General features: G+C 40.7%; 1 protein-coding gene across 2 annotated transcripts in view; it reads right to left on the reverse strand.

Annotated features, from left to right (window-relative positions):
- The window catches only part of LOC126259317 (band 3 anion transport protein), a 782,039-nt gene that overhangs the window by 46,300 nt on the left and 718,397 nt on the right, over positions 1 to 17,342 (reverse strand). For both annotated transcript variants that reach the window (XM_049955995.1, XM_049955996.1), the window contains exons 20-21: positions 16,625 to 16,790; positions 16,096 to 16,343 (exon numbers count right to left, since the gene is read on the reverse strand). In XM_049955995.1, coding sequence (XP_049811952.1) covers positions 16,096 to 16,343; positions 16,625 to 16,790 — 414 coding nt within the window. The remainder of the gene's footprint in view (positions 1 to 16,095; positions 16,344 to 16,624; positions 16,791 to 17,342) is intronic.

Here is a 17,342-nt window from a genome sequence, read left to right on the forward strand (position 1 = left end):
ACACTCTGGTCGCAGGTTAACTCCTGCAACTTCCTCTGAGCCTTGTCCTGCCCCAGCCTTCCACAGTACTTAGTAATTCAAGCAACATAGTCCAGGGACATAATTATGACTGGGGAGAACTCAAGTATGGGATTCTCCAAGGTTCAATCTTAGGTCCACTACTGTTCCTCATACACTATGTGTTCAAAAGTAGCTGGACACCTGGCTGAAAATAAATTACAAGTTCGGGGCGCCCTCCATCGGTAATGCTGGAATTCAAAATGGTGTTGGCCCCTTGATGACAGCTTCCACTCTTGCAGGCATACAATCAATTAGGCGCTGGAAGGTTTCTTGGGGAATGGCAGCCCAACTTCCATGGACTGCTCCACTGAGGAGAGGTATCAATGTCAATCGGTGAGGCCTGGCACGAAGCCGGTGTTCCAAAACATCCCAAAGGTGTTCTATAGGATTCAGGTCAGGACTCTGTGCGGGCCAGTCCATTACAGGGATGTTATTGTGGTGGAACTACTCCGCCTCAGGCCATGCATTATGAACAGGTGCCCGATCATACTGAAAGGTGCAACTGCCATTCCCGAACTGCTCTTCAACAGTGGGAAGCAAGACGGAGCTTAAAACATCAGTGTAGGCCTGTGCTGTGATAGTGCCACGTAAAACAATAAGGGGTGCAAGCCCCCTCCACGAAATACACAACCACACCATAACACCACCGCCTCCAAATTTTACTGTTGGCACTACACACACTGGCAGATGACATACACCAGGCATTCGCCATACCCACACCCTGCCATCAGATCACCACATTGTGTACTGTGATTCGCAATTCCACACAATGTTTTTCCACTGTTCAATAGTCCAATGTTTACACTCCTTACGCCAAGTGAGGCATCGTTTGGCATATACCGGCGTGATGTGTCACTTATGAGCAGCCGCTCGACCATGAAACCCAAGTTTTCTCACCTCCCGCCTAACTGTCACGGTACTTGCAGTGGATCATGATGCAGTTTGGAATTCCTGTGTGTTGGTCTGGATAGATGTCTGCCTATTACACATTACGACCCTCTTCAATTGTCGGCGGTCTCTGTCAGACAGCAGATGAGGTCGTCCTGTATGCTTTTATGCTGTACATGTCCCTTCATGCTTCCACTTCACTATCACATCAGAAACAGTGGACCTAGGTATGTTTAGGAATGTGGAAATCTCATGTACAGATGTATAACACAAGTGACATCCAATCACCTGACCACGTTCGAAGTCCGTGAGTTCCATGGAGCGCCCCGTTCTGCTCTCTCATGATGTCTGGTAGAAATTTCAAAATTTTTAGGGGTTCATATTGATGAGAGTTTAAATAGAATAAAACACATTTTGGAACTCCTGAAACAACTTAGCTCAGCCACATTTGTGCTTAGAATCGTTGCAAATCTTGGGGAGAGATAAATCAGTAAATTGACAGGTTTTGCATATTTTCATTCATGATGTCATATGGACAATGTTCTGGGGTAACTCATCTTTAAGAAAACTCTTCATTGTGGAAACAAATGTTGTAAGAATAATATGTGGTGCTCACCTCTGATCATCTTGCAGACATCTGTTTAGGAGTTGGGTTTTCTGACTACTGCTTCACAACATATTTTTCCCAAATAAAGTATGTTGTAAATAATCCACTGCAGTTCAAAAGTAACAATGAGGTACATAATTACAATATCAGAAAGAAAAATGGCAGGCATTACTCCATATTATAGCTGTCTTTAGCATAAAAATGGGTGTACAATGCTGGAGCAAAAATTTTTAACCACTTAACCACTGATATGAAATGTCTGACAGACAGCAAAGTAAAATTTGATAACAAACTGAGAAAGTTTCTCCTTGACTCCTCCTTCTATTCTGTAGAAGAAATTCTGTTACTATAGCATGTATGTGGTGGATAGGAATTACTAACTCACAAAAAAACAACTGTGGTGTATGAGAATTTTGGGGTGAATTCTAGAGACACTCGTATTTCCACCATCTTGAACATGTGTTATTTTAAAGATAAGTGTGTGAAAGTGGAACTTTCATGATCATGTGTGTGCATGTGTGCACAACTGGCGTGTATCGGACGGTTGACTGGCGTGTGCAGGGAGTTGCAGCGCTCGTCTCAGAAGTCAGAAGTTACACGCCCAGCACAAAGAGCAAATGCAACGTACTCCATGATGGTGCTACGTCAGTATCATTGAGAACAATTGAATGTTGTTAAAGAAAAGAAAAGATACTTACTTATTCACTTACTTTCCTGAGGTCCAGATGGTGGACTTGCTAGAGCTTTCTAGATTGTATTTGTTATTAAGTATGAAAGAGTATCTGTCGGACCGGTAATTGTTGGGCTTCCAAACAATTAATCATTTATATGGTGTCTTGTTTGTGGAAGTGAAAATATAGTGAGATTGGTTTAAAAGTAACTGAGTGTACGGAGTTATTTTACGAGGAAAAAAAAAAAATTGTCCAAAGCAGCATCTTATCTTCGGAGAAGATGTTCAGAATGTAGCCATATGTACAGCTTAATTTACAATGTGACTGTAAAATGACCCATTCCACATTATTATGATCGATTGTGCAAAACAATCCAGGGAACATGTAAATAACTAACAGCAGCGCCTATGGGCTTTGATCCACTGCCCCTTGAGCCTCCCAATGGCGGCTACATCAGAATATGTTCCATCCCCATTTCTCTCCACTGGTGGTTGCTACAGGGGGAAGGGGCAGGATGTAGTGGCACTAGCCAACATTGCTATGGAAACTGAGTGGCTGGTCCAACATTGCAGTTAACTACTGTAACACTGCTAACCATATGGGAGCTCCCTCTGACAAGACAACACCAAAACTCCTACATATAAGCCAGCCCAGGAACCATATGAATTCGTTGTAAGGCAATTTGTGAAGTGTGCACCGATTGGCATCTATGTTTTATTGGCAGAACTCAGATACTGCTTGAAATGGACCTAGACTGGATTGTACAGTTTTGAGTATTGCTCCAATAGTTTTCTTTAACAGATCACAAACTGTCTAATAAGTCTAGGAGAGTCCCCAACAGTTCAGTGTATAACTCACATTTACAAAACAGCCGGCCACGGTGGTCTCGCGGTTCTAGGCGCTCAGTCCGGAACCGCGCGACTGCTACGGTCGCAGGTTCGAATCCTGCCTCGGTCATGGATGTGTGTGATGTCCTTAGGTTAGTTAGGTTTAAGTAGTTCTAAGTTCTAGGGGACTGATGACCACAGATGTTAAGTCCCATAGTGCTCAGAGCCATTTGAACCATTTTATTTTACAAAACATACAGTTCAGGGATGCAGTGTTTTCATCTGCCCATGACAGGAACTGGTAACTGCTGGGCAAACTTAAGCATTTTTGTTTTATTGTAACAACAATAGGGAAAGGATAGACTGCTACTCACCACAGAGGAGGTGTTAAATTGCAGACAGGCATAGTGAAAAAGACTGCTAGAAATATTCAGCTTCCAGATAAAGTTCTCCTTCAGACGTGGAGAACTCTCACACAGTCACACAAGCACAACTCACACACAGGGTCACTGTTGTGGCCTAATTTCAACTGTATCTGACATTAGCAGCAATCTCACTGAGGTGGGTAGTAGGCAAATAAAGTGTGGTGTGGTGTGGGGGGGAATAAGTGTATGGTACGGTTGGGGGAAGATGCTTGAATTGGCTGTGAGATTGAGTAGGGACATGGTGGGGACAGAACAGTGTTGCTAAATGCAGCACTGGTAGTCAGAGCTGGTTAGGGGGAGTGGATAGCACAGGTATAGTAACTAGAAATCTACTCTGTAGGAATCAGCACGGTTTTCGAAAAAGACGATCGTGTGAAACCCAGTTCGCGCTATTCGTCCACGACACTCAGTGGGCCATAGGCACGGGTTCCCAGGTAGATGCCGTGTTTCTTGACTTCCGCAAGGCGTTCGATACAGTTCACCACAGTCGTTTAATGAACAAAGTAAGAGCATATGGACTATCAGACTAATTGTGTGATTGGATTGAAGAGTTCCTGGATAACAGAACACAGCATGTCATTCTCAATGAAGAGAAGTCTTCCGAAGTAAGAGTGATTTCAGGTGTGCCGCAGGGCAGTGTCGTAGGGCCGTTGCTATTCGCAATATACATAAATGACCTTGTGGATGACATCGGAAGTTCACTGAGGCTTTTTGCGGATGATGCTGTGGTATATCGAGAAGTTTTAACAATGGAAAATTGTACTGAAATGCAGGAGGATCTGCAGTGAATTGACACATGGTGCAGAGAATTGCAACTGAATCTCAATGTAGACAAGTGTAATGTGCTGCGAATACATAGAAAGAAAGATCCCTTATCATTTAGCTACAATATAGCAGGTCAGCAACTGGAAGCAGTTAATTCCATAAATTATCTGGGAGTACACATTAGGAGTGATTTAAAATGGAATGATCATATAAAGTTGATCGTTGGTAAAGCAGATGCCAGACAGATTCATTGGAAGAATTCTAAGGAAATGCAATCCGAAAACAAAGGAAGTAGGTCAAGAACGCTTGTCCGCCCACTGCTTGAATACTGCTCAGCAGTGTGGGATCCGTACCAGACAGGGTTGATAGAAGAGATAGAGAAGATCCAACGGAGAGCAGCGTGCTTCGTTACAGGATCATTTAGTAATCGCGAAAGCGTTACGGAGATGATAGATAAACTCCAGTGGAAGACTCTGCAGGAGAGACGCTCAGTAGCTCGGTACGGGCTTTTGTTAAAGTTTCGAGAACATACCTACACCGAGGAGTCAAGAGTATATTGCTCCCTCCTACGTATATCTCACGAAGAGACCATGAGGATAAAATCAGAGAGATTAGAGCCCACACAGAGGCATACCGACAATCCTTCTTTCCACGAACAATACGAGACTGGAATAGAAGGGAGAACCGATAAAGGTACTCAAGGTAACCTCCGCCACACACCGTCAGGTGGCTTGCGGAGTGCGGATGTAGATGTAGAATGAGAAGAGGAAAGGACTATGCATGTTTGTCAGTGGGACAGAAGGCATGTGAATGATTGGAATAGGAGCAGAGAAAGTGACAAGCAGATGGATGAGAGGGACTAGCAAAGATTGATGACAGGGGTGCTTATGGGAACAAAGGGAATGTTGTAGGAACAGTTCTTCATGTTGGATACAGCAAGTGATATAATTTGTACGTATCTGTCACATGACGGAAAGATCAAATGGCTCATTGGATGTATCATGTGAGCCTTGGTTTTTCCACCCAAATTCATCTTCAGATGAGCTATCATGATGGTGATTGTAACTGATGTCGAGGTCATGTCATTAACATATACATTAGCATGCTCAGTTGAACCATGTACCACCTGAGAATGGGCAGGACGTAAAACTACTGTGAAATAAGTAAAGAAGCTGCACAATTCTGATGACATTATGATATTAACATTTTCAGTTTTTGGGGAAAACACTGAAAGCCTGGCCCTCTTATGTTGCCAGGGATGCAGTTTCTGTTGCTTAAGATGTTGTTACTCCTTACAGCATCATTCTGCAGAGTGACTGGAGTGACTGCAATGTGATTATTGTTGAAAACCAACCTTCTAGGAACTCACTTCAACTGCAACTGTGAAGCTAGAGAAGACAGCACCTCAGCTTTAGCCACAGTCAAGTTTCTCAATACAGACAGCAGTTTCTCTTATTTGCCTTGACGCTGTGACAGTTAAATTACTGATGATGAGCAAGTACTAATATCTTTGAACAAAGGTCTTGGAAAGGATGGACTGTGATTTCTGCTGTGACTTCTGTTTTAAACAGTAATCTCTGATTGCATATTACCCTGTCTACCATCTTTAAGCTCTGAGGTTTTCAAATCTCATCTGATGCAGTCCCCAACAATCACTCTTTCCTTCTCATCCTGTGCAGTGTCTCCCCTGACCCATGGTTCTGGGTGACTTTCCCAAAATCTACCGCTTTTCCTAGACCTCTCCAGTCCTTTTCCTTCACCCCTCTTCCTTCCCTTTCAACCTTTCTGTGTGAAGAAGGAGCCACTGGCTCCAAAAGCTTGCCATTTACAACCATTTCCTTCACCCCTCTTCTTTCCCTTTCAGCCTTTCTGCAAGAAGAAAGAGGCACTGGCTCCAAAAGCTTGCCATTTACAACCGTCTTTTATGTGTGTATTCTGCTGCCACTTGGTGAGTAGATTTTTATCTATCCAGTTAAATTATTTTGTCAATAATTGATTTTTTTGTTGTTATACTACTTTTACTCTTTAATTTCCTACTCTAAGCATCACCTGATTTAATTTGACTACATTCCATTACACCTACTTCACTTTTGCTAATATTCATCTTATATCGCCCTTTCAAGATGCTGTCCATTCCATTCAAAATCCTTTACCATCTCTACTATCTCTGACAGAATTATACTGTCATCAGAAAATCTCAAAGTTTTCTTCTCCCTGTTTCTCCCAATTTTTTTCTGGCTTCATTTACTGCTAGCTCAGTGTACCAACTGGAAAACTTTGGGGATAGGCTACAACACTGTCTCAAACCTGTATCAACCACCACTTCCCTTTCATGACCTTGAATTCTGTATAAATGCCATCTGGTTTCTACACAATACTAAATAACCTTTCACTCTCTGTATTTTAGCCCTAACTTTCAAAATTTCAAAGAGTTATTCCAGTGAACATCACTGAAAACTATCTCCAAGTGTACAAGTGCTATAAATGTAAGTTTGCCTTTCCTTAACTACCTTCTTCTAAAATAAATCATAGGGCTAGTACTGCCTTGTATGTTCCAACATTTCTCTGGAACCCAACTGATCCCCCAGAGAAGAGCTTCTACCTGTTTTTCTTCTGTAAATAATTTGTGCCACTATTTTTCAACCATGACTAATCAAACTGTTAGTTCAATAATATTCACACATGTCAGCACCTGCTTTCTTTGGAAGTGGAGTTTCTACATTCTTCTTGGAGTCTGAGGGTATTTCCCTTCTCTCATGCATCTTGCAGGCCACAAGGAATAGTTTAATCATGGTTGGCTCTCCCAATGATATCAGCAGTTCTGAGGGAATGTCTTCTATTGCACGGGGCTTGTTTTGACCAGGGTCTTTCTGTGCTATGTCAAATTCCTCTTGCAGTCTCATATCCCCCATCTCATCTTCAACTACTTCCCCATCTCTCTGTACAATACTGCCTTCAAGTTAATTTCCCTTGTATAACTGCTCTACACACTCCTTCCACCTTTCAGTTTTCCCTTGTTTGCTTACTACTGGTTTTCCACCTGAGCCCTTGATATTCATACAGCTGTGTCTTTTCCTGTAGGTGACATCTATGTTTCCTTTACTCCTACATGTTCCTATAGACATACATTTGTGCTCTAGCAGTTCCTGCTTAGCCTTTTTGCACTTTCTGTCAATCACATTTTTAGAAGTTTGTATACCCTTGGTCCCAGCGGAGGTTCAAGTCCTCCCTCGGGCATGGGTGTGTGTGTTTGTCCTTAGGATAATTTAGGTTAAGTAGTGTGTAAGCTTAGGGACTGATGACCTTAGCAGTTTAAGTCCCATAAGATTTCACACACATTTGACAATTTTTTTTGTAGACCTTTTTCCTGCTTCATACACTGTATTTTTATTTTTTCTCCTTTCAGAAATAAAATTCAATATCCCCTGCGATATTGAAGGATTTCTACTACATCTAATCTTTTTACATTTTTCATCCCCACTGTCTTTACTATTTCATCTCTCAAAGCTACCCAATTGTCTTCTACTGTATCCTTTCCCCTGTTCAGGCAATTATTGTCTAATGTTCACTTTGAAATTTTGACAACCTCTGGTTGTTCCAACTTACTCAGGTCCCATCTCTTTGATTTCCTACCTTTTCACAAATTTTTCATTTTAATGAACCGCTCTTAACCAACAAATGTGGTCGACTCCACTTCTGCCCCTGGAAATGTCTTACAGTTTAAAACCTAGTTCTAAGATCTCTGATTTATCAGTATACAATCAATCTGAAATCTCCCAATGTCTCCATGTCTCTCTAATGTGAACAGGCTTCTTTTGTGAATGTTAAACTAAGTGTTAGCAATGATTAAATTGTGCTCTGTGCAAAACTCTACCTGGTAGAGTCTCCCCCAGTTCACATTCTCTTACTATTTTTCCTTCCCTTTCTCTTCATACTACAGAAATCCAGTCACCCACCACAATTAAATTTTCATCTCCTTTTTCTGAATAATTTATTTTTATTTATTTCATCATACATTCTTTCAATTTCTTTATCAATTGCAAAGTTAGTTAGCACATAAACTTGTACTATTGTGGTGGGTGTTGGCTTTGTGTCTATCTTGGCTACAATAATGCATTTGCTATGCTGCTCCCACATTCATATTTTTACAATTATTATTAGACTTTTCTTTGATTTTGTATTTATAACCCTGCACTTACCTGACCAGAAGTCTGTAATATTGCTGCCAAACTTCACTGATCCCCATATATCTAACTTCAAACTATCCATTTTCCTTTTTAAATTTTTGAACTTACCCACCCCATTAAGGGATCTAACATTCCATGCTCCTGTCTATAGAACACCTATTTTGTTTTTCCGAATAACAACATCCTCCTGTGAAGTCCCCACCCGGAAATCTGAATGGAGGATTACTTTGCCTCAGGAATATTTTAACCAAGGGGATACATACACACATATCCAGTGATCACAGGCCTTACAGACCATGAACTGCTTCCATAAACAATCTTCATTCCTTCCTGTTTTGTACTTGGTTCCTCCAGGTGTCTCCAGTCCCCAGGGCTACCAGGTATTTTGTCAAATCATTCAACGAGCATTACCTTGGTTGTCCTATGGGCCCTCGATGTTTGGTTCCTCTCAATGAATATCATGGAAAGAATAGCAAGGGGAATGAAATGCATTTATTCCCTCAGGGAGACGCTCAGTTCAAAATTAGCAAACACTAAGATGAGAATATGTAGCTGCAATATACCCAACAGTCATTTATGGTGTGGAAACCTAGAGCATGACTAAATGAGAAAATGAAAAATCATTAATAGTTGAAAGAAGAGTAATGAGGAAGTTATGGGGACCAATCTTACATAAAGGAAAATGGAGGAGGAGGAGGAGGAGGAAGAACGAAGAAATCTACCTCTTGATACAACAGCCAACAATCTTACACAAGATGAAGAGCAAAAGAATCCTGGGGGCAATTCATGTAGCCAGTATTCCAGAAGAAAGATAGTTGAACAAAAAATTTGAGGGGAAACCCAAGAGGATGCAATCATCATTAACCATAGTGCAGAGCTGCATGTCTATGAAAAAAGTAAGAGCTGTAGTTCCCCCTTTCTTTCAATCATCCAGACTGTTGCCCTTGCAACTTCTGAAAGGAATGCTGCTGATCATGTTTATCTGGCCTCTGCATTGGGACCCGTCCTTTGTGGTGCACCAACAGTACAGCTATCTGTATCACTGAGGTACACAAGCCAATGTCTGTGGCTTATGGAGCATTTCCTTATAGTCACATAATTGTTTAAAAATCCATTTTGCCCACAATTGCAACTTGTGTACCATCAGGTGTCAAGCTCAGCCTTTCACTAATGGCTATGTTTTCCTCGATAAAACTGATCACAAACCACATCCTGCTCATATTATCTGTTCCATGGTGAACTCTTCCAGCATCCAGTATTATCTACACTGCAGTGTATCTTACAGCACCCCTTCTCCCCTCTGGCCTTTCCTATGGGGTTAGCAAGCAACAGAATTTTCTTGTTTAGTTTATTATAAATTTTCATTTCATATATTGCAAGCTGAAAATACAATTTCAATCAAGGAGTATGAAGCATATCTTGTGTTACATAAATGATCAAGCTTTTGACAATGTTGTCTGGAATACTCTTTCAAATTCAAACTGCGGTAGGGATAAAATACATACAAAAACAGTGAATTAGATTAGGAAATGAGACACTTAAAATAGTAGATGAGTTTTGCTATTTGGGAGGCAAAATATTTGATGATAGTCAAAGTAGGGAGGATATAAAACTTCCTGCGCAGGAGAGCTTCTGTAAAGTTTGGAAGGTAGGAGACGAGGTACTGGCAGAAGTAAAGCTGTGAGTACCGGTCGTGAGTCGTGCTTTGGTAGCTCAGTTGGTAGAGCACTTGCCCGCGAAAGGCAAAGGTCCCGAGTTCGAGTCTCGGTCGGGCACACAGTTTTAATCTGCCAGGAAGTTTCATATCAGCGCACACTCCGCTGCAGAGTGAAAATCTCATTCTAGGGAGGATATAAAATGTACACTGGCAATGGTAACAAAAGCATTTGTCAAGAAAAGAAATCTATTAACATCGAGTATAGGCTTAAGCTCAGGAAGTCCTTCCTGAAAGTATTTGTATCGAGTGCAGCCTTGTATGGAAGTGAAACATTGATGATAAACAATTTAGACAAAAAGAGAATACTAGCTTTTGAGATGTGGTGCTACAGAAGAATGCTGAAGATTAAATGGGTTGATCACATAACTAATAATGAGGAGGTAATGAATAGAATTGCATAGAAGAGAAATTTGTGGTACAACGTGACTGAAAGAAGGGATCGGTTGGTAGGACACATTCTGAGGCATCAGGGGATCACCAATTTAGTACTGGAGGGAAGTGGGGAGGGGGGGGGGGGAATCATAGAGGGCGAACAAGAGATGAATACAGTAAGCAAATTCAGAAGGACGTAGGTTGCAGTAGTTACTCAGAAATGAAGAAGCTTGCACAGAATAGGGTAGCAAGGAGAGGTACATCAAACCAGTCTTTGCACTGAATACCAACACAACAACAACATGAATGATGAAAATTATTTTTCTTCAACAGTTGTGGTCTCCTGTATAAAAAGTTTATAATTTTATAGGTTATAAGGAGATTACAGTAAAAGACTATAATTTTTTTCACAATACTCAACGTGATTTCCTTGGAAATTAGGTACTCATGTTTCTATTTATACTCTTCTGAAACTTTATTACATTACTTAGGGTTTCTAAAAACAATATTATTGCATCAAACAATTGAATTTAAATACAATACATGATTTTTCACATTTACTTGTTAATAGTGCTACATAATACTTGCACTGCTTATGTGAAGCTATTTTCTAGGTATTCAAAATGCGCACTTCAGTTAAAATTCTTACTCAGAATAACTACTCCACATTTTACAAAGTTTACTTACAGTACTTCTTGATTTCTTTTTATTATACCTTTCAGTTTAATGGCATTATCTTTCTTATGAATGGGCTGATTTCTGTTCTCCTTCAATCAACTAGTGTCGCTCCCTCCACAAGAAATATATGATAATGGATAACAGATAATACAACAGACAATGCTAATGTATCCTCAGTCCAAAACTTAACATGAACCTACTGACCCTAAAGGCCCATCGATCTGTTCACAAATTTAAGTCACTTTTTAGCACCTGATGGATACATTTCAGTTTCCTTCCTCCCTTCTCTGCATTCATATGATGTTTCAAGTAAGGACAAGGATTTCTTGTGTAACTATTACAAAAATGGAACACTAAAGTGGAGGTGCTGAGGCACAACAAAAAGACCGTCACAAATAAAGCTTTCAGCCATTAATGCCTTCATCAACAATAGACGACAGACACATATAAAACAAACACACACACACACACACAAAATCTCATGTAAATGCAACTCCAACACAACTGCAGTCTCAGACAACTGAACCCACACTGTGAGCTGCAGCACCAGTGCATGATGGAAGTGGTGACTGGGTGGGTATAAGGAGGAGGTTGGGGTGGGGAGGGGGAGGGATAGTTTGTTGGGGTAGTGGACAGTGAAGTGCTGCAGGTTAGATGGAGGGCAGGGGAGAGGTGGTGGTGGTGGGGGGGGGGGGGGGGGGAGTAGTGGAAAAGGAGAGAAGTAAAAAGACTGTGTGTGATGGTAAATGATGGCTGTGTAGTGCTGGAATGGGAACAGGGAAGGGGCTGGACAGGTGAGGTCAGTGACTAACGAAGGATGAGGCTATGAGGGTTACGGGAACATAGGATGTATTGCAGGGAAAGTTACCACCTGTGCAGTTTAGAAAGGCTGGTGTTGGTGTGAAGGATCCATATGGCACAGGCTGTGAAGCAATCATTGAAATGAAGGATGTCATGTTTGGCAGTGCGTTCAGCAACTGGGTAGTCCACTTGTTTCTTGGCCACAGTTTGGTTGTTATGTTCCATCCTGGATTTTCCATTGTTTGATTATTACAAAAATATAGTTTTTTTTTTTTTTAATCACCACCACAGGAGATTCTTTCAAGGTGCAATAATCTGCTCTGTTAATTGTACTTGATCCATGTCCAATTAACAATGCTCAATCAGTCAAACAAGAGTAGAGCAAGCTACCTCCTGTTTTGACAAATTGTACGAAACTCATAAAACTGCAATGAACCACTTTAAAATCAATAGAGATAGTTTATCTTTCTGTTATAATATTTGGCGCAATATACAAGGATTGGAACTTAAATAGTGGCAACTATTTATTCACCAGCATTGCGTAGAACCTGTTGCTAGTGATGTGGAAGGCATAGTATACCGTTAGCAGAGGCTGTTCTGTTGATGGTGCGAATGGAGCGGTCTACTGCCTGTTAAATCTCTGGAACAGTTCTGAAGTGAATGCCACGAAGTAGTTCCTTCATCTTCGGAATCAAATCAAAGCCACAAGTACTTAAGTCAGGATGTATGGTGAATGGTTTCCGCCCCTCGTGGTCTCGCGGTAGCGTTCTCGCTTCCCGAGCACGGGGTCCCGGGTTCGATTCCCAGCGGGGTCAGGGATTTTTCCTGCCTCGAGATGACTGGGTGTTGTTGTGTCGTCTTCATCATCATCATTCATCCCCATTACGGTTGGAGGAAGGCAATGGCAAACCACCTCCATTAGGACCTTGCCTAGTAAGGCGGTGCGGGTCTCCCGCATCGTTCCCCTCGCTCTGTAAAGAAGCATGGGACTTCATTTCCATTTTTCATGGTGAATGGTACAGTATGTCCCAGTCCCATCGACTGAACAGAGCAGCCACAGCCTGTGCTGTATGCGGCCGCGCATTGTCGTGAAAAATGATGGGTGGGTTGCGCAGTAAGTGTCGCCGCTTCTTTCGCAAAGCTGGTCGCAGGTGATGCTCCAAAAATGAACAGTAATACTGTGCATTAACAGTCTGCCGTGGAGGAACATAATGCATTAGGACAACACCATCACAGCCGTACACGACAATCACCATAACTTTAGACCACTCCATTCGCACCATAACAGAACAGGCTCTGCTAATGGTATAGTACGCCTTCCACATCACTGGCAATGGGTTCTACACAATGCTGGTGACTACTCTGAAGCACAGTAACAGGAACAAACATGTAACTCTTTTTTATCGGTTGTGAATGAATAGTTGCCACTATTTAAGTTCCAACCCTCGTATATCATAAAATCACACACATGCTTGGAAGCTCTGAGAGGACGTTTCAGTACTCTCCAGTCTCAATAGTATCACAAACTAGCAAACCTTTGGACTAGATAATGGAAAGTCCAGGTTGGAGGGGGAGGGGAGGATCTAGATGGCTCAGGATGTGTAGCAGTCATTGAAATCGAGCATGCTATGTTCAGCTGCATTTTATGCCACCAGGTGGTCTACTCTGATCTTGGCCCCAGTTTGATGGTGACCATTCATCCTGGTGGACAGCTGGTTGGTAGTCATACCAATATAAAAAATTGTGAAATGATTGCAGCACAGCTGGTATATAATGCAATGGCTGTCACAAATTCTTTGGCCTCTATTGGGGTTGGATAACCCTAAGCTTCTGATAGGACTGGATTAGGAAGTTCTGGGTAGGTAGTTTTGGCAGGTCTTGTACCTGGATCTTCCACAAAGATATGATCCCTGTGGCTTGGAGATGGGATTGGAAGTGGCACAAAGCCCAGACAAAGGATGTAGTTCAGTTGTTCTAGTCTGGGATGGTGTTGAGTGATAAGGGGGGCACTCCTTTGTAGCTGATTCTTGGAGTCGGTGGGAGGATTTGGGGTGAGTGGGGTATGGCATGGTAAATTTGTTTGTGGATAATATTGGGGGATAGTGTCTTTCTGTAAAGGCCTCTGTGAGATTCCCAGCATATTGGGCAAGGAAGTTCTTGTCACTGCAGATATGCTGCCCATGGATGGCCAGGCTGTGACTCGCACACCAATCTGTTTATGAGCCATATACAGGAAATTTCAAAGTTTTAAACATGGCTCCAGCAGCAACTGTTGAAAATCTTCACTGTAAATGGTACAGCCAAACAGTTGTAGGATAAAGATTTATTGAAATCCTTGACCACGGTTTTGGTATATCTAAATATACCTTCATCAGAAGCAAAAATACACCTGAACTATTGAAATCCTTGACCACACTTTCGGTATATCTAAATGTACCTTTATCAGAAGCAAAAATACAACTGAACAGGAAAACGCCTTCATAGCAAAAAACTTAGCAACATAACTAAACAACACTTGCAGCTTTCAGTAACCAAAAAAATTAACAATGTAATTACAAGCACAAAAAACATTTCAGTCACTTACTAAAATCACATCCTGCAGTGGAGATGCATAAAACAACCGTGCCAAAGCACATCGTCAGTAGTTAAAAATAAAATATCACCTCCATCTGTACAGCATAATTATGAAGAGATGGTCAATGTGAACACGGCATGTTATCAGTACTCTGAACTAGCATGAAGAGGGTGTGGAAGCACTAGGGCAGGCAGTTTCACCAAGAGGAGGCACTTGTGGTATGTGCGTGACACTCGCGCACATTAAAACCCAGCGATACATACTCATGCACGTCAAAATTTTAAAGGTTGTACTAATTCAAACCCTCTGTCTTAATAAATAAAACATATCAGAACCATTTAAAACATCTACATACAATAGAAAATACGAACACCTATTGTTCAGGTGTATTTTTGCTTCTGATGAAGGTATATTCAGATATACCGAAACCGTGGTCAAGGATTTCAATAAATCTTTATCCTGAAACTGTTTGGCTGTTATCATTTACTGTGAATATACAAGAAACCTTCCTAGCCTCCCAAAAGTCCTGACCCATAGTCTGATTTAGGTTCACACCCTATCCTCATTCATTCACAACCTCAACACCTTATCCCTCATTTGCTTCATGTGGTCATCCTCAAGCCCAAAGTAAGTAACTTTAAATCTTTATGTAGATTATTCTTATTTTCAGTTCTGATTCTATGAACTGATTTTTTGGTCTGAAGATGGCACATATTACTTGTGACAAAAATATTAAGGAGTAAATATATTTGGAGGGAATGGTCAGTATCCTAAATTCCTTGAATAGGCATCTATAGGACGTTCTTAAGTTCACACCACAAATAATTTGTAGTATATGGTTTTGGACTTGGAAAACTTTGGCTTACTTGACATTATGAAATAACAGTAAGTGAAGGTTTCCAGCATTGTGAGAACACAATGCCACAGTTTGGCTGAAAATGCAACATGATTTCATCAATAAAATTCGCTGATAAAGCAACCATTTCCATAAAGAATGCTAACTTTCTTATTTATGTCTGATAACACTGCATTCCAGTGGCAAGATTTGTTTAATAATTCTATGGTATGCTCTTCCCAACTGAATATATTATCAACTTGTAATCCTAAGAATTTAACACTGTGAACCTCTTTACCAGCTTCTCATAATATTTTAGATTTGTACCAAGATGGAACTGCAATAAGTGGTGCTGATTACATTAAAATAAACATTTATTTTACACAATATATGACTGGTAACTTTGTCTCATAAAATGGGTCTAAACTTTTATTAGGTACAATGTATCTAATCTTTTACTAGACACAGGTAAGTCAACATTAGTTAAAAAGCCTCATCTCTGCAGTTAAGAGTACATCCCCACACTAACGATAATACTAATAATAATAGCAGTTATAATGAATGTTAGCATATTATGAGCCTTAGATGCTGATGAACTGAAAATAATAATAATAATAATAATAATAATAATGCAAGCAGGTGTAAGTATCTAATCAGAGAAGTTACGAAGTTTAATAATGAACTTACTCAGTTATGTGTGTCTCCATGAAGAGTAGTATGTACACGAGCAATGCAGGAGCACATGCTGCAAATCCAACCCACACATAGACTAAGTTAGCAGGGGAAATTATCCACCCTCTAACATCAGGGTTACTTGGTGATAGTCCTTCGGGGACTTTTAACTTTTCAGTGTATGTTGCTGGTACAAAATAATCTAGTATTACCATACTTATAATCGCTATTGGCACACCAAAGTCTCCCAATGCACGCCTTGCCTGAAATAATGACAATAATGATGAGGATGATGATGATGATAATAATAATAATAATAATGACAGAGTAATTACATCAATGTCTTTTGTTTGCAGACAAAGAGTTTTATACAAAGTACTTCAAATGCACTGAAAAGTCCAGAACTCTTCTGAGAGAACAAACAACTATGAGAAAGTTAAAATTGCCCAGATAAAATGAAACACATTCTTGAATTTTTGGAACCACATGAAGCTACACTGGCAAGGAGAGAAATAGAGCAATAGAATAAAACTGAGAAACTTACACTTCTTCCAAGAAACTTGCTGTTTCTGAACTGTCTCAGATAATAAGCTATAAAGAATGTTCCCAAGGACAAAATCAAACATAAGAGTGCTGTATTTGGTTGATCAACTTTGTCTTCTGCTCCAACAAATGCAAGTATACTGCTGTTGCCATTTGCTGCAAGTGCCCTGAAAGCATAATGAATAAAGCTGGCAATGCATAAATTTATATCATGCAATCATGATAATTACATTTTGGGAACTGTTTAGCAAAGCACAGTGTGACAGACACCTAAGCAGGAGAAGGCGTGAGATTGGGTGTGCTATATGAAACCCCTGCCCTTTATCAACATAAAAACTCTTGACCACAAACTGACAAAAGATTCCAGCATTTGAATTTACTTTCGGTATTCTTCAATGCACATCCAACAAAGTGGTTATAGCAGGAAGTGTCCCTTATATCTTATTACTAATGATCTTCCCTTTAATGTGACAGTTTACTCAGAGTGAACAGATTTCAACAGTCATCCATGGCCATTTAGATGACTGGACACCTAACCCATCATTAAAAAGAACATGTCAAAACAAAATAAATATCATCTGAACAGGTGTTGAAGGCTTAATGGTACCACCGCTGTGTCATCCTCAGCCCTTAGGTGTCACTGGATGCGAGTATGGGGGGGCATGTGACCGACACTGCTCTCTGGTCCATTTTCAGTTTTCGTGACCAGTGCTGTTACC

Source organism: Schistocerca nitens, chromosome 5 (genome assembly GCF_023898315.1).
Source record: "Schistocerca nitens isolate TAMUIC-IGC-003100 chromosome 5, iqSchNite1.1, whole genome shotgun sequence".
Classification (NCBI taxonomy): Eukaryota; Metazoa; Arthropoda; class Insecta; order Orthoptera; family Acrididae; genus Schistocerca; species Schistocerca nitens.